Genomic DNA, 21,575 nt, shown 5'->3' with positions numbered 1-21,575 from the left:
AAAAACAGCTAAGATGATCAGAAAGTTACGAAAACAGTAATGAATAAAATCAACAATAAATTTCCCCTCGAAACATCTTCCCATACAATCACAGATGTTGAGTTAAAAAATTGATAATTACAGTTCAGGCATATACGTTTCCACAGACACAAGAAAGCTTTGATTTACGACGCGCTGTCACGAAGGTTTCTCTCACGCTTAGCCCTTTGACCGCGAGATTGTATCAATTTTAAATGCCTGAGAGAATGAGAGGGTACGGTCCTTTCTATTTACCCGAGGTTTGAAAAAGGCTAATATCTGAATTTTAGCTTGGCGAAGTAGCCCTTGCCCGCGCAGAATTGGAAGAAATTAAAAAGCGAGGTGCCCACCCCGGGAGCGTTTGAATTTCGTTTCGAGTCCGCGGTGAAACGACGGACACCGAACGTCGCGACGTTCTAGGAACTAATAGACAAACGCCTCTCATTAGCCGAGAGTCCCTCTCGTAATGAGGAGGGAGCGAGAGGAAGAGAGCGAGTCGCGGGGCCGCGGATGTATCGAAACAAATTTTTATGCGGGTCAAGCTTTTCTGCGCTTTTCGAAGCCGCCACCCCCACCCCTGGTTGTACACCCCACTACCGATCGACACTCATTTATACTTTTACCACCACCCTACCGCCCCCACCGTGGGGATTGTTTATGACACGATTCGTTTGATTATTAGCTGTTTATACGCGACCATCGATCGAACCGCTAACTGCACGCGGCATTCCGACAGCAAAACAGTTCCGCCGCGCGCTTTACTGAAACCCTTTCGCTCCAAAACCGGATTTTTTTTTTCAAACGTGCACCCGACCCGACGAAACTGGTTCCGCCGGATTTTCCGTTGGCCCCGGCCTCTCTCTCTCTCTCTTTCTCTCTGTCTCTCTCTGTCTCGTGATCTTAGTTCGACACGGACGACCGCTCGAACGACATCTCAACAGTGTTCCATGGATACGTCGTCGCTGCAATTAATTTTTAAGTGTACGACAAAGACAGGATTTCTGGAACCTCCCTCGAGACAGCAGTGTGCGAATCTCCGTATCGCGATAATCGGCGAGGAAAAGAAACGGAAGAGTGATGGGGCGTTGGAAAGATAACAATCCCGAGTTTCTCTCAATTTTTCCCCCCCGAGTTTCACCCCAACGATCGCCTCTCGCTCACTGCCGGCGCCAAGTCAAGGGACGCGATTCGCAATTTGTAAGCAAGGGTTAACGCGACGACGCTGGGTGTCCTCGGAGCCGGGCTGATCGCGAGCTCACTCGCGAAGCGTCGTTAATCGATCGGTTATTCCCGCCCGAAAATGGACCGGTTATTTACACATTTCAGCCTACGTCTCGTTCGAGAGCAGCCCCGTTTACGTTATTGATTTAAAAACGTATCCGCGTCGCGCCCGTCCCGACCTGTCGCGGGTTAAACGGCTGCCGTCGGAACAACGTTTGACATCTCCGCTTTTCTGGCTGACGGGAGCCGGCCGTGCCTACTGTCACGAAGACGCTTCCGATAAGTTTCACCCAATTATCGCGCGCTTCAAATTCCCTTTTATTTATCGGCGCTCACGCGCGTCACACGTCGCGATTCCGCGGGCATTTCGGAACCTCGTTGCATTTGTCACACGAGGCTCGCCCGGGCGTGCTTTTTCTCCCGTCACTCGCTCCGCTATCTCGTTCCCCGGACCGTTTTGTTCGAGATTCCCGCTCGATTTCTTACTCGCTCGCCGAACACTTTGCTTCCGGCGACTAGAAGCTACGCGATTTCAGATTAATCGTACGACTCCGACGCGCATCTATTTTATCGCGCTGCAATTCGGAGAGAACATTCCCGGCGTCGACTGCAACGAGGCGACACAGTTCTCCATTCTTCCCGCTCGACTGTCGCCGGCACGAAGCGGTGTCACTGAAGCGGCGCGAATTTTCCTAGCGCGTCGACGGAGAGCCGCGCGGTCGCCTCTCGTTTAACCGATCGCTTCCCGTTTCGTCGGTCGGCAAGCACCGAGGGCGATCTCTCGTCACTCGCCGTTGCTCTCCTCTCTCTCTCTCTGCGCGGCTCCGTCTCGACAAGATCGTTTCTCAGCGCGGGCACACAGTTGACACCAGCACATCACACCTGTCACCGTCAACGTCACCACACGAGATCGAGAGAGACAGACAGAGACCTCCTTCGCGCCAAACGACGCGACTGTAGCCCAAGGGGAAACCTAAGGGGAAACCTAAGTGGAAAGACGAGCCGCGCGGTCGGACGCCGTAAGGAAAATAAGCGAGCGTTTCACTGGCGAGCGAGCTCCCCGTTTCCCGAGCGGCGTGTTCTTCTACTTGAGAAAAGTGAGCCGCGGCCGCCGAGTCGCCTCGGTTGGTGAAGCCGCCCGCGGGCTCCTTCCCGCCTTCACCTGTCGTCGCGTCTCGCGGCGAGACAGGGAAAGAGGGAGAGCCGTCGAAGCGAAACCAGGAGGAGAAAAACGAAAGGGTGCCCGGTCGCACTTGTCGCACACTCACCTGTTTGGTCGCGCCGATCCCCCAAGGTGACAAGTTGGCAGGACGAGGACGGGTAGGAAGATGTTCACAACATCGGCGCACTCGAAGCCGGCGGATTGACGAGCCTCTTCGATCCTCGCTCACTGCAAGCTCTCGCGCGAGCTTTCGACATCACAGTATCTACGTCGAGCCGCGCGTCGTTCGAAAGAAAGAGTCCTTTTCCCCCCCCCGGCACCTTTCGCGCGTTAACCTTTTTATTCCCCCGGTCGCGAAACTTTCCTTCCGGTTTCCCCCCCCTTTTTTTTACCCGTGACTTGAGACAACGCAAACGAAAAGGTGGAAAAAAAAGAGAACCGAACTTGCCTTTCTTTCGTTCTAAATATATACTTGTTAAACAAACGAGTTCCTTCTCTCGTCCTTCTCGTGGCGGCTCGCGCGCGCGGCCCCGGTGCCTCTTTTTACGTGGGGGCTCCCGGCCTGAACGAACGTGGCCGAACAGCGCGCGGGTAGAGAGAGCTTGGGCTGCGTGGCGGAGCGCGAACTTTCGGGCTTGCGGGCGCACTGGCGCACACGGCACACTCGCACCGCGTAGGCGGAGAGAGGAGAAGCTCCGGCGGATGCTGTAAGCCGAAGGGAGAGAACTACGCGCGCCGGCCAGCGGCGGAGCAAGCCGGTGGCCCCTCTTGGCCGCCTTGCCCCGTACGGTGGCGCCCCTGCCGCGCGCAATCGCAAGCTCCCGGCCGCTGCTTCTCCTAGGCGCGCAGCGCGAGGGACGAGGACGGCGCGACGTCGCGCTCGTCGCCCGTCGGCGGCGTGAGATCAGCGGCAGGCGCGCGCGGTGGGAAACGAACGAGAGAAAGAAGATCCGCGCGCCGCGCCGCCGCCGAAGAGAAGGACCGGCGAGGCGAGCCAGCGGCTGGACGGACGGACGGACCGACGGACCGACGGGCGGGCGCGCGGGGGGTCGCCGGCGAAGGGTTGCTGCTGGTGTGCGAGATACGGCTCGAGCGCGCCGGGCGGAGGGACGGAGAAAAGTGCCGCGGGAGAGCAGGACCGCCCCTTGGCGCTGGGCTCTACGCGGGAACCCGACCGCCCGGGGCGGTAAAATTCAAGATTTATGCGAGACGCCGTTTACGTCGATTAACGCCGCTACGCGCGCTTTCCCGCGGCTGCGATTCTATTTCCCCCGATCGAGATAGAGGCGGTTCGATAGACGCGACACGGGAGACGAACTTACCGGCCGGGCGACGCCGCGCGGATTCGCGCCGGGTCCGATTGTAGTACGTACGCGGTGAAAAGAGCGACGAATTTCGTCGGCCGGAAGTACCGCAAGGGAGACGTCTTACCCCCGGGTGACGGCGGGCCCGCGAGCGCTCCTGAACGAGTCTCGGGGTGAAGGCGATAGCAACGGGTGGATCGACGGTGCGACGAGGAAGATCCCGATCGTGTAAGCTCGCGACGGCAATCGCCGCCGGAGGGCGCGCGGGGCGGGGAGGCGAGACGGGACGCGCGCCGCCTCTCTCTCTCTCTCTCTCTCGCGCGCGCGCCCCCCCGTGGCTCGAGCGCGACGAGGACGCGCCGGCGGACGGACGATATGAGCGCCACCGAACTCGTTCGAGACGCGTCGGACGGCGATCGCAGGGAGGAAGACGGAGCTTGCGGAGAAGAGAGAAAGGCCCAGCGCGCCGGAGGGGCAGCGCGACGCAGACGGAAGCGGCGGAGACGACGGAGGGAGCGCGAGAGACGGCGAGGGAGGGAGCGAGGGAACGGGGGATGAGAAACCCCCCCTCCCTCCCCTGCAAGCTGACCACCGACCCTCCACGAAGGTATACGCGAAGGGAGATGGAGAGAGACAGAGAGAGAGAGAGAGAGATAGGCGGACGGCGAGGACAGGCGCGAGAGAGCGACCGCGTTTTATCACACCGACGACTCGGCGCCGTGCGCGTGTGAGGCCACGACGCGGATATACCACGAGGTGTAACATCGGTATTTCCGCGGCGACGGTGTGCGTTTCGGCGTACGCGCGCGTCCTCGGCGTCGCCGAGGGACGCTCGGGACGCCGCTCGCCTTCGATCTCAGGCGACGGAGGGGGGGGGGGGGAGGCGAAGCCCGCGGTTTCTTCAGAAGACGATCCTCGGAAAGATCGGGGGATCGCGCGTCCCCTCCGGAAATCGGCTGTTGCGCCGATCCGAAAGCCCTCTCTCTTTCTCGTCTTTTTTTTTCTTCCCGCTTCTCCCGGCCGCGCCACGGAGTATCGCGAGGCTCTCGTGTAATTAAGCGTGAATAAACAAGCGAGCGGACCTATAATTTAGTCGGTCAGGACGGAAGCGGGCGCGAGCGAGACGGCGAGAGAGAGAGAGAGAGAGCGCCGGTGGTGCTCGGTCATGCGCGATCGCCGGCAAAAGAGAGGCTCCGCCACCCTTTCGATACGCGAAACGAGGACGCGCGCTACCTCGGCCGCCTGTATCGCGCGGCGCCCCGCGTCCGCCTCGGCGGCGGCGGCGGCGGTGGTGGTGGTGGAGAAACGCCGGCGGCGGGGCTGTGTTAGTGCGCCCCGAAGAAAAATCGCCGCGAGTCTGTAGACGCCTGTACGTGCGTACTAAGGGGTTACGTCGCGGCGTGTGGTAGTGAAAGGGTTGCTGGACAGTGGCGAGCTCCTGCTTAGGCGGTCGCCGGCGGAACTAACGAGGAAAGGGGTTGGAATCTGCCACCTTTGCTCTAATGATCGCGCGCCACGCTCTAGTCCTTTCCCCACGTAGCGCGTACCGGCTCGACGGACGTCGGGCCCGAAGACGCGGATACGTTTCGATTACCCACCCCCACCCCCTCCGACGATTCCGCGCGCGATACGATCTCGACTCGCGGGGCGGAAGGTCAATCGCGATATTAAATAATGCACGCTACGCCGCGCCACGTTGGTCCGCGATTATTCATCTCGCGGGTATAATTATTCGTCTAGCGCAAATAATGAAAAGTTCGCAATAATATCTCTAATTAAGAGCCGAAAGCTTTTTCTTGTATCTCCTCGCGATGTTGCGATGCATATCAAATATCAAAATTAACGTCGAAAATGAAGAGCCCGCGGAAACGCGAGATGCGCGTAACGGGTCTTCCGACGATGCTTCATTTCGTTTTGTTTTTTTTGTTGTTGCTGCTGCTGTTGTTGTTCATTGTTTGCAGACCGGAATTACGGTCGTTTAAGCTAAAATTATTGACTACAAACGACATATTTTTCCTCAAAGGTCCGGCGCGCTGAAAACGATCCTCCGGTAGCGGAGAAAGAGAGAGAGGTATTTTCATCGATAGCGCGAAATAAACGGGCCAATCCGCGAAACACAGTGTGTCCGGTTCAGAACTGCGTCTCAGCGTTACACCACTTTTTACACACCCTCCTCCCTTCACCGCCCCCGTTTCGCTCCGACCCCGAAAAGCCCACTTACCCAATCATACCCCAATCTACCGCTGGCTCAGCGGCGGCGTGCAAAACTCTCGATCAACCGCCAGTATTTTTATCCCCGCAGTTTTTAAGGTCACTTGTTGCTTCTTACCGCGGCTAGAGTGCCGCGGCGAAGAAACTCCTCGCCCTCTTTTGCGCCAAGACCGCGTCCACTTTTTCTCGGCGCGGCACGCAATGTTAACATATTGCGGCACCGGGCGCGGAAAAGTGATATCGTAACGGTTACACTTTACACCGGTCTCCGGGCGCGAATTAAATTATTACGCGGCGCGGGGTGAAAACATTTTATTTCCGCACAACACGAGGACCCCATTGATTGCGCATTATGTTCTCTCGCGTCCGCCAATTTTGCCGAAATCGGTCGCTCTACATCGATTACGCGGAAAGTATCCCAGGAACGCCATTTGCGAACACTCTCGTTATCAATTCGAAATCGACGAATAGTTCCTTTATCCTGCAACAGCGCGTCCCTTAATGCAACGAGTCCGATGATTCGTTGCACCGCGATATGTTTTACGCATCAATTAGACGAATTTCTGCTGGGGAAAGTCGGGATGCGCCAGCAGGCTTTTCCGCGTTCAGTATTTAGCGCGTATTAACGAGAAAATCGAGCCGGGTAGCGCGCGCGCGCTCGTTAACCTGCTGCAATAATCACGTCTGTGTTTGACAAAAGAAGAGAACAAGTGTAGAACGGACCGGTTACAATCGGAGCAGCAGCCGCGTGCACCTTTTTAATCGACGAAACTTGCTCACGCGGTGCACCTTGCCGCCAGGCCCTCTTGTCCACCTCCCTCGTTCTCTCCCTCGTTTTTCTCAATATAATGATAATATTTGCATTCTGGCTGCGTACGATCGCTCGATCTTTCTTGGCGCGGCGACGCGCATCCCTCACCCAGTTTCACCCCTTCGCGCCTCCGTTGCAGCTGCGCACGATATCCGATCAGTGTGGCCGGTATTTTTATTCGTAGATTTTAAGGTCACTTGTTGCTTGTTTAGTTATGTCGGGGTACACACGCGCCGTCAACACACCGGCGCATGGATCGGCTGGGGCGCGCGCGCGAGCGAGAGAGAGAGAGAGAGAGAGAGAGAGAGAGAGAGAGAGAGAGAGAGAACGAGAGAGAGCGAGAGAAAGAGAACGCATAAATGTGTGTGCTCAGCGGGGGCGTTCGCTCTGGTGTATCGTAATGCACGTGGACAAAGCAATCCGCCGACATGTGTTGAGGATGCTACGTGCAAGCGCGGGATTGTGTACGTGGCATCGGACCGATAGGTGGACGCCCTGTCGATTTCATTTCCCCCATCGGACCGCCGGATGGCGAGGGGGGGTGCGCCGGCGGGGTTGAGCGTTCCACTATTTTTTTCTGGCTTTTTGCCCCTTTTTTCCGGGGCGTCCGGATTTCGCGTTGCGGTTTTTTTGCGCAGCTTTCGCTACTCGCGCGTGGAGCTCCTCTACTTGCACCCTCTCTCCTCCCCCCCCCTCTCTCTCTCTCTCGCTTCTCTACGCGCGTTTCTCTATCTCTCGCTCTCGCTCGCTCGCTCGCTCACTCGCTGTGTGTATCGAAATGTCCTAGTCTCTCTTACCGCTTCTTTTCACACTAGTTTTCTCTCTCCTTCCCGCCGCCTAACTCTCTCCCCTCTCGCTCTATTTTTTCTGGCTTTTGCTTTTGTTTTTTGTCAACCACCGTTTGCCGCGTTGCGCGTTCGTTTTGTTTAGTGAGTTATGTCACGGCCACCAAATCGATCTTCGATGTCTGAATACGTGCGGCCGGAATTACCCTCGTAAAGCAATAAGAATTTACGAATCTCAGAAGCTGATTACAGCTTCTTACGGAGGCCACCGATTAATCGAATATCGTTTGATCCTCGCGCGGGATCAAGCGCGGCGTTTAAATAGCGTGTCAATCTCAGCGGAGGCGCGCACATGATTTTATATACGGCATAAAAGCGCGAAACTTACCTCTTTCGAAAATGTACGAAACTCAACTCGCAATTTTCGCGGAAACATTCCACATCAGACTGTTCGTCATCGACTTACCTCTGTATTCGCGCACGAATGCATATATACTAAAGCAGCCGCGCAGCGACAAGACGCGTGCGATTGTGCGCGCGTGTATACAAAACCGAATACATGCATGGCAAAGTGGTGGTTGATTTGCGAGCGGCCAGCTTCCATAGATCGAGCAGATCAATGGCATCGGCTCCCTAGAGTCAGTCTTTTCTCCCATCCTACTCCATCAAGTTGTAATGTGCATGTGCGTGATCCGCTAGAACTGAGCGACTGACATATTCGATTCCGATTATCGAATGCGTGTTGTCGTAAACAGGTGCAATCCGGAAACCTTAAACACGGCTTACCGTTTAACAGTCATTCACGCTGTCAGGTCAGTGATAAATGATCTTCGAATCTCAATATCTATTTCTTTCCTCGCGCGTCAAGCGCAAACCAATTTCGATTTTCAGTGGTACACTTACAACTGCAAATCAGTGACTTATTCCCTGTTTCCAGTAATAATCCACTGATTGACTTGCAGGCTAGTATTCATAGTTAGATCTTATATATTCGAGACTGTCTCAAGATCATCTTCAGATACTCCGTAGCCAATGCAATATTCCGTACAGTATCTTTAGGTAAATTTAAGACAGTCTTGAATATACACTCAGAAAAAAGATTTATTTAGGTATCTCATTTGTTAAACATTTGCTAGGTTTGAAGAAATGGATATGAATTCTCTTAGAGATTCCAGTCTTAATAAAATAAAATTTTGGTTAGGATAAAGAATTCATTTCTTTGAAATTAAGTAAAAGTCTAGTAAGGACAAAATTCAAAGCAAATTTGTTTGATTTGAAAGAGACGTACTGGCCTAAGGCTCTTATACTCAAGATTTAGACACCTACTCCGTAGCCAATGAAATGTTGCATACAGCGTCTTTAGATAAATGCAAGGCGTCTATAAGATCCGACTATGAATACCGGCCTTAGAGAGTGAGAACATCTCGTCGTTGTTACTCAAGGAATACGAACAGCGCTCCTTGGACAATAGCGCTACCATTCCGACGCTCACAGCGTAATTCGCGATCGCGATTTGCATCCCGCTGGCGAACTCCTTACGAGTACCCTGGCACCCCCGAGCTGTTAGAGTCCGCGGAAAAGTCTAAACTCGATGCCGGGCGGACAAACGTACGGACGGACGGATTGGTGAACCGGCTGCTGCCGGTGACAGCCACGGTATTAGCATTCCTGCCCGGCCAGCAACTTCGTACTCAATGATATACCACAGCGGGGAGGGGAAACGGCGTGTACGCGCCGTACACAGGCGTGGCGGGTGTGCGCTGAAACGTATGTACGTACGATGGATTCGCGGCCGCGCCGCCGACGGAGGCTATTGGGGGTGCTTTCGTACTCGTTTCACCATAATAATTCGCCGGCGTACAAGTACAGGCGTACTCCGTGCGCGTTTGCACGGAGCCGCGTCGGCTACGTCGGCACTGAAAGGTACCTCGGTTCAACTTCGCGCTCCCCTTCGCTCCGACCGCTACCCTCTTTTTCTCATCCCCTGCCCCTTCCGCCCGCGCCTACTCGTCGCTCTTCTGCTTCTCGCTTCCCCCTCGGTCCTGGGCTGCAGTCAAACAGAGTCCGCTCCGCTCCTCCACCTTTGACCATTCGAATTAAACCTTTTAACTGTCGCATTGTTTTTGATGGCTCATTTTCTCCCGCGAAATTGTTATTTAAACTCGTTCCGGGTTACGTGCGCGCCGGTCGGGCGTATCCCGGCTACTTCCGCTCCGTTTCACCTTGCTCGATCACTTTCACTCGTAATGTAATGTTTCTACTCCGTTTTGACAATCCTTTCCTCTCTTCCTTTACAGGTCTCCCGCGCGTCGGAGAGAATCGAGCGGACGCGACCAAAGTCGATATGATGCAGACAGTAAGGAAGCGGTGAGTCTCCGATTAGATTTTAAATATGGCGGTGCAGGAAATTAATCATCGATAGGGTGGCATTTACGCGGCGGTAGTAGTAGCTGCGTTTGAGTTTTAGTGTGTCCAATTGATTGGACCGCGTTCCTAAACATTAACGCATCGCTGTCGGGGCTGGTAGCTGTATAGGCGATACTTGAATAGCGTCTGGATTGCATTGGTTTTCAATCCGCAAGTACGCAACTCGAATTCACGTAGAGCCACGAAGATACGAAAGTATCCATAACGCACGTCCGCAACGTCATTCGTAGCGTGTGCCGCGTGTACGTGTACAAAGTTTGGATCGCAAAAAGTAGCGCGGCACGGGAGTTCGCCATTACGTGGATTCGCATTGAAACTTGCCCGTTGCCGTCTTCATCGCGGTGCCATCATCGCCGGCGAATCCGTGGGAATTCCGGCAATGAGTTACGCTTTGTCCCCGCGGACCCGTACTTGCGGCCTAAACCGAAGCGAATTGCGGCTGGGTATGAAAGCTTTCAGAATAGGCCCGGGTTTGCTATATTAGCCCGTAGTTAGATTTTAGTTTAATGATTTCCGCCGGACAATGTCCGCGGTAATGGCGTCCGAATCCCGTCCGCCTCGTTCTACCCGAGCACATTCTCCGAATGGCTCCGCGGCGTGAACCCGCAACACGTTCCTCCACGCACTCAGGCACGCGCGCATACACGTGTACCGTTCACCATCGCGGAATGCATCCGTAAGTGGCGGCACTTATTGACGTTCGCGCGTCCGCGATCTTAACAATGCAGATTGAAGGTACGCTTCCCGGCGCGGGGACAACGGAGACAAATCCGGTAACTATGACGACCGATTGTCGCTCCTGGGAACTTGCTCACGTTACGTTCGTTCAGAAATGTTCGTTCAAACTGCCAACCTCGACGTCGTGGAGGCATTAGGGGCCCCGCTTCCTTGTACACTTGTACCTAAATAACGTACGATGAAAATCGCCGTGCGATGGACAGCGCTCCGAAACGTTTATCAGCCAAACACCCCTTGTCTCGGTTCTCCTTTTTCCGTAGACTTGCATCACAATTTGTACGCTCGAACAAACGCGTTGAATTTCGTGAACAAAATTTAAGGAGTGTTTATACCTACGGTGTACTGTCGGAAGTTGAAGATAGAAACTCGTGGAAGTAACTCTATGCATTATATTAAATCCGATCTTTCGACTTCTCCCGCTGCGAATTTACATCTCGTAGAACAGTTAGGCTGATGCCAGAGAACGATCCGTGAACGCTTAAGTCTATCTTAGTCGTAGACGTGAGGCAGGTTCTATCTTGATCGTATCGTAGCAAGCGTCGCAAATCATAGATAAAAAATAGAAAAAGGTAGGGAGTTGAACTCCGGTTAACAGTTAACCGACGTTTGGGAAATCGGTCCTGAGACAGAACTTAAGCGTTTACGGATCGTTCTCTGCCATCAGCCTTACGATCGCGCGACAATCACGTGTGAGAACCGTTGGAACTGTTAAAAGGCGGTCTAGCGCCCCGAAAGGATATCCGGCTCTTTAAAGGAGCATCTATACCCAACTTTCGCCAACGTCTTCGTTACGGTGAGTGAGCGCACGGGGTCCCACTTCCTTGTGGGGGCCCCCTACAGGTGCACCCCGTGCCAAGAATTACGCGGACACGCATCGTGCTTACCCCCTCGTGCGACGCGCCTTTAACGCATGGTAGATTCCTCCAACCGACCGTCTTGCATGCGCGACCGCGAGTCGGTTACTTCTTATCTTGCGAAACGACTCAACCGTCTGCCGCGTGTAACAGTTTTACTGATTATCTTAACAGCCAGCGTCAAGTCAATTTTGTTGATGAGAAACGGCCGCAATCTTACTTTCAATTATAGCCGTATCTTCTTACTATTGACGCACAAGATGGACAGAAACGACTTGCTTTGTTCCGAAAAAAATGGGGATCGGGGAAACATTGCGTTTATGTCCACTTCATTAACCAGATAAAATTTGCATTGTATTTTAAATACAATAAACAGGTAACACTGCGGCGAACTGATATATCCGCGTGGCGATTGGTTTAAAGTGGTTTAAAGGGAGGTCGATGGTATCGAATTCTCTTTTTGATGCACAGCCAAGAATATTTTTCCTCATAATACCCAAGCGCAATGCACAGATAACAGATTAATATTCAAACAAATAAATATTTATTTTGCAATCAGGCAGCAACAGGTAGCAACGTAATTAAAGCGTGCAGTTTAAACATTATTTTAACAACGTTTCCGGGCACTGACAGGTATGCGATAATTATTGATGGCAATTAGAGGTGTGCGGTAATGTGGGATTATGCGGATTTATAATTTAATCGATATCATAAAGTGATATTTAGTTTTTCTGTTTTATACAACGAGATCAGCGGCCACAGAAAATTTAACTAAAGCATCAGGCTTTTATTGGAAATTATAAATCGCACACGGCCTGTTGCACATTCTGTTTAATTACTCGTATAACGTTAAGTTTGGCTTGTGGAGAGAGGATAGTAGCTCAATTTGCTGTTTCAACGAATCATCAGGATTAGTTATCTTCGTTCTCGGATATCTTTACATGACTACGGGCTCTATTAAGTAATTGTATGCGGAAGTCTAACGGCGCGATAGGTGGCATGGTAATTGAAGGGCGTGACGAGTCTACGTATGTAGAGTGTCTCAGAGAAGTCGCACACCCTTTTCCATTGCAGATTATTTAGTAAAGACTTGGCGGGACGCAGCATCGCGTGTAATTATTTCTAAGTGCTGAGCTACATATACGTGTGCTTGAAGTCTGAATTTCTAAATGCAAGAGTTTAAACGCTCCTATCTTTTTATTTTTTTCGTATTTCGAACTCTCTAGTTCAAAACGACGAAATATAATGCTGTGATATCGGAACCATTTTAAAAAATTTCTATTAAATATATAAACGAAATTAACGCAATCATTCATTACATCACAAAATTTTTACGTCGAAAAATTCAAATCGAAAGCTCCATTTAAATGAAGAAATAATAAAGAACGAGGCCAATATTCTCTCTCTCTCTCTGTATATGTATATATTATAGACTCAGAAAAGTCTGAATTATATCTTTGCTCTTTCTATTCTTGTTTCAATTCCCAGAGAGATTTGCTGCTTTGACGCAATCCGCGCGCACCTTTTTAATTCGTACCGCGGAGGCCTTTATCCCTTCGACATAATCATTTCGAAGGCTCTCGGCCTTCGTAAAAATATGAAATAACGGCGAACGCGCGCGTTGCATATATTCCGCGGGTATCTTTTATGTTCTCATTACCGGCCGAAATAAATGACTTTACGGCACAAAGCAGATATAACCGTTTGGCGAACGAGTTTCTTTTGCGCAATTGCGTAGTTTTAACAATGACGGGAAAAGGGCTGGTTTATGGACTTGTCGATTCAACGAAATGTAGATAAAGGTAAGGATCGCGTAACATGTATCTAAAAACGCGTACACTCACTGATGCCGAAAACGTTCCGTCGTGTACCAATTTCAGCGATAGATGCAAGTAATCGAGTTTTACACGTGTATCTACATTTAGTACTAGATAACGGTAAGGGACAAAGATTCTAATCAAGATACAGCTACTTGCTTCGAAACAACAGTATCTTAGTAAGGCGTTATCATCAAGGGACTATCTTTATCCGCTATAACCTTCGAGACTTGGCGCATTCACGGCCTAAGGGATATTCGAGGTATAACAAACCTACATAGCGTTTAGACAGGAGTTATCGCCGTGTGGTTAAAGCGTTCGATAATGACTGTCTGGAAATTTCTTACATAATTACAATTCTCTGATTCTTTCAAAAAAAAGAGTTGGGCGATCGGGGCTCCTAGATGATAAGTTTTTACTCTCGACAAATATTTCACAAGCTGTAGAAATATTAATCCGAAATAATTTTAATATTAAAAGTGGGATATACAGCATTAACATCACGAATATGTTATTACTAAAAGGCCGCGTCGCATCATGTTTCATCAATTGATGCAAAACCGAAAATAATTACAATCGACGAGGATTAATTTAGATTACGCTAATGCGTATCGTTTATTACTTGGAAATCAAAAATACAAACGAATACCATTGATAGAGTGCTTTTTAATTAAGCCGTCTTGTAAATTGCTCTCTGTCGAGTTGGCACAGTGGATCACTTCACGCTAATTTTTCGCTGTTAATTACAAGTATTTGTTTGATTATCGACACCGTGGCGAGTCAATAATAAAATCACGAACCGCGTATAATTGTTTTTGTGATCATGAACATTTTGTCAATTTCAAACGCTGCCACTGTGATTCGATGCGCGCGGTTTCGCGAGTACTCACTTTAATCGGCGAGAAAAATGGTGGGAGGGGATATAAATCGATGGAAAAGCCCAGCGTGAGCGGGAAAAGTGTCGGCGACACGCGAGCGTACAATGAGATATTAATACTCCCATTTGGTTTCGATTTCCTGGAAAAACGTTTGATGGAGATAAAATTACCGGCAACAACGGTACAGCGCCACAATAAATCAACCGCATACCCACCGTCATTTCCATTGTATAAAATCCGGCCAATTATGCGGACTCGATGAGGATCGTATCGATCATTATCTTTGATTTCATTAACGATGAAATTTAGAATGAAAATATCCCATGACATATTTTTGATCGCTACACCGTTAATGATCTCCGTGCGTGTTGATTCTCTCGGGACCGTTAAACGGATTCTTCACAATAAAAAGCTGTTCTCTGAATAATAGGTTTAATAATTTGCCGCGCAAATTCCTAAATTAAGAAATTCTGGAATCAAGATATCCGAGAATTACCATTGTTAAAGTGAAGCGCGGGTGAATAATTACGGGAAACGAATCCCTTTTAAAAGCAGAATTGCGCGCACTGACGGATTCACGGGCGATCCTACGTCGACGCCTACGTATTTCAATTGCAAGGGATCCGGCGTTCCGCGCTACATTGATTTCTCGCGATGCATTTCGACAGTCGTTCCGCCAGACGTCACGTCTTCGCGTCCGTGATTCGACCGGCGCAAACCTTGCTCTGTATCTGCTAACGCGAGTTACCGTGTCAAACACGATCATGCTCGGAGCCTAACCGTGGCTCGTCCCACACACGATTGCGTTCGCACTCAATAGGGTCACCGTATCAGTGGGTCGTCTGCCACCATGGTGCAGGGACACGTTGGTTCACCCCCGCGTGCTGCACCCTCTGATAATAGCATTATGATTCGCCTGATTGTGGAAATAAACACGGGATCGCACGGGGTGCAACGTATACATATACATGTATATAAGTATATACATATATATATGTGCATATACATACGTGCGTGCGTGTACGCACATGCCGGCACGTACACGTGCACGGCGCCCAGCGACTCGGACAGTTCACGCCGCCGGTTAAATACGATGTGACAATAAATTTCGTTCCGTCGATCGACTGGTCGATCGCATCGTCGATAATTACGATCGTGCGATTATCTCGTCTGTGAGCGGTAACGATGCTGCGGTATAATTCGCAGGTGATTATTCGAGCAGTATGTGTCTCATCGAGAATCACACCGTCGCACTGACAGAAGACATTTATCAACTCTCCGAGCGACTTTATTTATGTACATTTAATTGAAATCTTCAGCATTTTATCATCTCATTGTAATGCGGCAGATATGATTTATTTTAGCTTGTCGGCTCTCGTTTTCTCGGCGAATTTAAGGCGCGTGATTAAACTACTTAATACTGAAAACTAGGCAATAGCGAATACATTTAATCTCTGTTCACAGACAAATATCTTTATTAAAATAGCTAATCATCTTCATTTGTCCTGAGAAGATACCTAACTTTTAACAGGCCACGAAGTAAATGTTAAAATTCCCATTCTAAAAAAGAGATGTTGCCGGCGTGAATGCCGTTAATATCGTACAGTTGAGACATCTTTTCCGCGATGCTGATTTGTTTTCTCGACGTGCGATATGCTTCACTTCTCTTTTAGATTCGTGTCATGCTTCAGCTCGCATGTAAATTTTGACAGTTGCGCAAAAATATACTTAAAGAAAGTTAGAGACTAAACAAAAAGTTAAAGAAAAAGAAGTTAAAGTGAAGGAGAATGAAAGAAATTCTTATTCTTCTAATGAGATACAACGATAACTAATCTTCTTTTTAAAAAGATATTTAAGAGATTTAATTATTGACGCTGTTCCGCGCGATGCTGATTTTCTCGCTTGGCTTTCTACTGCGAGTAGCTGCCAGTGCGGAGATCATGTAATTTTGACAGAGTGTCAACGTCAGATTACGTCTTCTTCACATGAAAGAAATCTTAATGTGTGAAGAAGATCACGAATAAATATAAATTAAAACCAAATAGCGCGCGCAATACTATTTCCAATAACGTATTTAATACCAATTTATATTATTATTAAAGTAAATAATTCGATAATTTTTGCCCATAATAAATGAAGATTTGCAATTTAGTAATATACATTTGTATACACCGACTATTGAGGTAAAATCTCTAATCTTAGTAATTAGAATTTAAGTAACAACGATTTTTGTTTCGAAACATTTTCTCGATTGAACAGAATTAATCGTTAATTTAATCAATGCCAATAAGTCCGCGGAATAATACGCAAAACGTAGCAACAGTCACGGAACAAAGTAATGTACAATGAAATATCAAGTACGGAATTTTCCATTGCGTAGGCAGGCCAACGAATTCTCAACGTTCTTTTGTTGTTTTTCACTCGGCGCGGTGACGTACGATGTTTTTGCGTGCCATCGGTACCTGAAGGTCGATCACTCGCTCGCCGAACGTCGTGCCGGCAGGCAGTGTCGAGAGTCACTCCGTGCGTCGTATTACTTTTGCGTTATCAATTTCCAAGACGATCGCGATAAATGCGGGGATAAAAGGCTATTGATTTGTACACGCTTATTATTAATAAGTAACGTTAATCAACTGAATATTACAACTTGTAATGACAAATGATTTGCACGTTCAAGCGGCGGCTTTTATCAACGTAGATTTCACGAGACTAAATCATCTAATTGTAAGGTATAATGAATGTAAACCGTGGTAATTTGTCGCGATTACATCTCGTTCACGCACCGCGCTTTTAAATATCTGGCGATTTCGCATAATTTGTTCCATTTTCGGGAAAGAGAAAGAGATTTTGCGGCTTTGGCGCTCGCGCTGTAATTCCCTCTGTCGTTCTTTACAACTCGAACAGGCAGGAAGTAGAGAAAGTTGCTTATCGCGCGTTGTTACATTATGTAAAACGTAATTGAAAATATTCTCGATTAACTATTGCAATTAATAACAACTATTTATCGCTGGCGGTTTCGTTCACATAATTCACTTCGAGGATTAAATTGAATGACAATACAGATTATAAAATATCGTTTCGTTCCGGATTAATAACTACTTCTTTACCGCAGATTATGCTTGAATTCCAATGCTCGCGTTTTATATCGCTAATTTGATTTATCCATTGTTATCTTATTCCTTCCGAATCAAAAATGCAAGTTGTTTGTGTTAGTTTGAGTAATTTGTACGACAGAAAGTCACACGATACTTATTAATAATATTTCGCGTGTTTCGCGGTACTTTACATCGCGTACGGGAGTGCTCGAAATTTCGCGCGATCGATGATTTTCGCGAGTGTGTTGTGTGAGTGCCACAAGGAAATCTGAGAGGAGGAGCAGGCTTGGGAGGCATCGGGCAACGACGGAAAATTGGTGAGGTAAGTGTCTTACATTTTCGTTATTTGCTACTTGTACAAAATAAAGCATCTGTTCTATGGTTTTATTTTATTTCTTCAAATGATTCGAACGAGGATTCGAATAAGTGTTAGAGGCAAAATCATACGTAGAAAATTTTGTGACTTTATATTTAAAAGGAAGACTTTCAGTATTCTATACAATTATTTTAATAAATGCCTATTTTAAAAAAATATATAAAGTATATTTAATACAATAATTTCGATTGTACATAATTAGTCTATAATAATCATATATGTATTTGTATTTTTACAGTACAACATATATTGTTAACGATGTACAACTGTGCTGATGCAGTTTCAGTAAGCAGAATCGTATCAGTGAGTGATACATTACTTTTTATTTTAAATTGACGTTGCGCATACAATGACTTCTTTGCATGTATACAATATCTTGAAAATATACAATGCACAAACACGAACTGCGCGCGTTTTGCCATTTCTAGAGTAGATAAACTAAATGTCGCAATAAATGCGGCAGATATGATTTATTTGAGCTTGTCGGCTCTCGATGAATTTAAGACGCGTGATTATTAAACTATTTAATACTGAAAACTAAGTGATAGCGAATATGTTTAATCTCTGTTGACAGAGAAATATCTTTATTTAAAAAACCAATAATCTTCATTTGTCCCTGAGAAAATACGCAATTTTTCATAGGCAGCAAAGTAAACGTTAAGATTGTAGATAAAAATAAATGTTGCTAAATTCGTGTACGCCTCGGCGCGACAGGCGGCAGCCCCTCGACTCTCGGAACCAAACGCACGCGGGTGCATAAATAGAAAAGGTGTAATAGGGAGCAGCGAGTGGAGAGCAAGGGGGGAAGGAATACTCTCTCGAGATACATTAAATATGCACGCCGTAACCCTTGTAATATTAAATTAACTGTGCCCCGTTGCTCGCGGAAAACGCGTGCCTCGCATGCGTTCTTCCGCTACGCGGCCGTGAACCGCGCGCTGCGCCAGGATTCCGGCGATGATCGGAGCGTTCGCGCGGACCGTCGAAGGCGCGAAGTCCGCAAATATTTCGTAGGGCGACATGATGTGCAACAGGCGTCTCGGTGCGGGGGCACGTGCGTTCGGGCTGCCTCAGAATCTTCGGTATTTGATCGGTATCGATGGCGACCAATACGCGCGGCGTCGGTGTACATAGCCGACGCCGCGCGAACGTGCGGGCGTGTGTTTGTACGAGAATGTGCTCCGGCTAGTGTATGGATAACAGGGTCACTGTGCCAGCAGGACACGAAGGGGTCGTGCACCCCCTCGTCCCCGATTGTCCGAATACGTAACAGACTATTGGCACTACCGGTGTATCGCGTTTAGTGTAGATCGATCGATCGGTCCATTGATCGCGCTGCGTGCTTGCTCATACCGCCGCTTTACTATCTATAAACACCATTGCGCGGATTCACTGTCGCTTTAGGTATGCGTCGACCATTAATTATCAAGGCAGATAACATCGGCTGCCAATGCTGAACCGGTGTAGCCGGTGTAATATGTAAAAAGCCAGGCGGGACCGTGCTGTTTCTTTCCAAACGGTCGATCGAGTTCGTCTGTCCTGGAACAATTACCGGTTTAACAGGGTGAACAATGATAAAACGACGATATTAAACAGTTTATCCTGTCGTAGATACATAACAGTCATTTTGACTCCGCATTAATTCGGAGGTTGAATCGTCGGCTATCAAATCGAGCCCGACTCGGAATTTTCAGCATATTTTGATCGTCGAAACGTTGGGCGATATCGGCCCCCCCTCGGGTCCTATTAATTATTCCTGCATCCGTAAAGTCGTCTGTCGCGTGACCAGAAAAGGGTGTGGCTGTCATCCGGATAGCCGCCGAATGTATTAAGACACGACGCGGCGCCCACGTAAAAGGAACGCCGGGGCATTCGCTCGTGAGCCAAGTGACGTGAATTCACTTTCGTTTTATTCCCCGTCGTGTTATTTCGAGTTATCGGGAACTCGCGCTTATGTATTCTCTAAAACTCAGCACCGCGATTATTAATTATTAAACAACCTTCAACCCTTACACACGCGCGCGCGAAATGTACGTACAGCGGCGGCGCTGCATTCTGTATATCTATTTTTCATTACCTTCCCAGTGTAATTAGAGTACATTTCGGTATCCTTGCGCGAGGCAATTGTATTACATTTCCCGTAGCGACCGAATGTAATTATTTTTACAACGAACCAGCCTGAACCGGAACGGTGAACGCGGCTGCTAATGATTCTGCGGCATATCGGCACGATACGCGAATAACAGCCGACGAACTTGCCAAAAATTCAGACGCGAGTAATATGCCATTGTTTTCGCCGGGCGAATGGAGCGTAACATCTTGTTCGAACGGCGCGCGATAAAAGAATCCCGTACGCGTTGCGAATGATCGTGGACGGGCGGTGAATCGATGGTCAAACCCGACGGCAGAGAAGACAATTCATGGGCTTAGCCGCGTAATAAGAGACCAGTGTTTTTGGCTCGGTATGGGACGATGTTGTCCGGCCGCCGGATCACCGTGCATGGGGATAGAACGTAGGTGAAATGAGGGGTGAAGGGTGTCCAGTGACGATAGGTCGCCATGGCAACCGACTGCACCGCCTCACCACCCCGTGCATCCCCCATGGCTGCAGTCCGAGTTTGCGAGCGGAACTGCATCCTGGCAGAATGGGCTGAGGGGGTGGACGACGGAGGCACCCTGAATTTCGGTGGATAAGTGCGGAGGCACGGAGACGGGGTTTGAAACGAGGGAACGGACAGTCACCCCTGCGAATCTATGTCTAATGATTATCGCGTATCCTCGCTCCGCTCGAGATCCCCATGGAATTTCGCCTCGCGCGTTCATTAAAAATATCAAAGCCTCGTCGAATCGGAGAATCCCCCTCGCGATGGCTTATGGCGGAAGAGTCCACTTGGAAGATGCAAATCGTTCGCAGAAGCGCATTGCGCGCTATTAACAATTAACAATTGTCACGTCGTATTTGTTACAAAACTCTTTCTCGCTCCGCGCCGTTCGTTAGAGAAAAAAAAAATTGAAAAAAGCAGTGTGGGCCTCGCAATTTGCGTAAGGCAAACGTACGTGCGTCAAAGTGCAAACGCACGTCAATGGGGTTAATGGCACGAAAGAAATTGATAGAGTAACGCTTGGCGCACAGGCACGCGATCGGAGATAGTCAAATAACGACTTTTACTCCGCGGCGCAAGCAGCGTAATGGTCACTCCCGGGGAATCTCCTTGAACGAGGCCAATCGTAGGCCATTCCGCGCGAAACACGGCATTAGGGTACGCCGCGTGCTGATGGACGTGCACGCGACTTTGAAAGTTTTTCGCGGGGAGGGGTTCGCCGCGCGGGTACGGAAGGCGCATTACATTATTTATCTTATTTATCGGAGTTTGCGCCATTTTCTGATCTGATTCGGCGATAGCGGTCACGTACGGCCGCCTGGCGTCGGAGACAGCACACAAGGTGGCGTGTCAGAAAATTATTATATGCCTTACTTTGCCGTCTGTCTGTGCCGAGTGAATATTTTATTAATTCCATAAAGCGTCCACCTCGGCTTGTACTCGTGCGCCGGGGGCCTCCATCACGCCGGCGAACGCACGTCAAAAATGCCAAATGCCCTTTATTCGAAGCAGCGCGCTGCTTCCGCGAGCTATAATTGCCCTAAAGCGAGGCTTTCGCGTTGCTAAAAGCGAACAATAGCTAACACTCGTCAGTAAATCAATCGTGTATATAGCAAGCGTTGTTTGAATATATCGCGATGTGTTTTAATAAATTTCATTTGCCTGCGCCATTCGCGAGGCGGGGGGGAAAGATCAGTCGCGCTGACGTGCACGGGGGAGAAATATTTGGGAGGGAAGCACCGTTCGTTACATTAATCTTAGACCGAGGAATAATTT

The 21,575-nt window shown here is 49.1% G+C and overlaps 1 protein-coding gene across 1 annotated transcript in view; it reads right to left on the bottom strand.

Moving 5' to 3' along the window:
- Positions 1–9,031, bottom strand: part of LOC105567762 — an 86,425-nt gene extending 77,394 nt beyond the window's left edge. Inside the window, exons 1-2 of the mRNA XM_012022875.1 lie at positions 8,914–9,031; positions 2,508–2,625 (exon numbers count right to left, since the gene is read on the bottom strand). Of these exons, the coding sequence (XP_011878265.1) occupies positions 2,508–2,625; positions 8,914–9,031 (236 nt within the window). The remainder of the gene's footprint in view (positions 1–2,507; positions 2,626–8,913) is intronic.
- Positions 9,032–21,575: the final 12,544 nt, after the last annotated feature.

Source organism: Vollenhovia emeryi, unplaced genomic scaffold (genome assembly GCF_000949405.1).
Source record: "Vollenhovia emeryi isolate VEMERY1.0 unplaced genomic scaffold, V.emery_V1.0 DF939135.1, whole genome shotgun sequence".
NCBI lineage: Eukaryota > Metazoa > Arthropoda > Insecta > Hymenoptera > Formicidae > Vollenhovia > Vollenhovia emeryi.
This window is presented reverse-complemented; position numbering and strand designations above follow the sequence as displayed.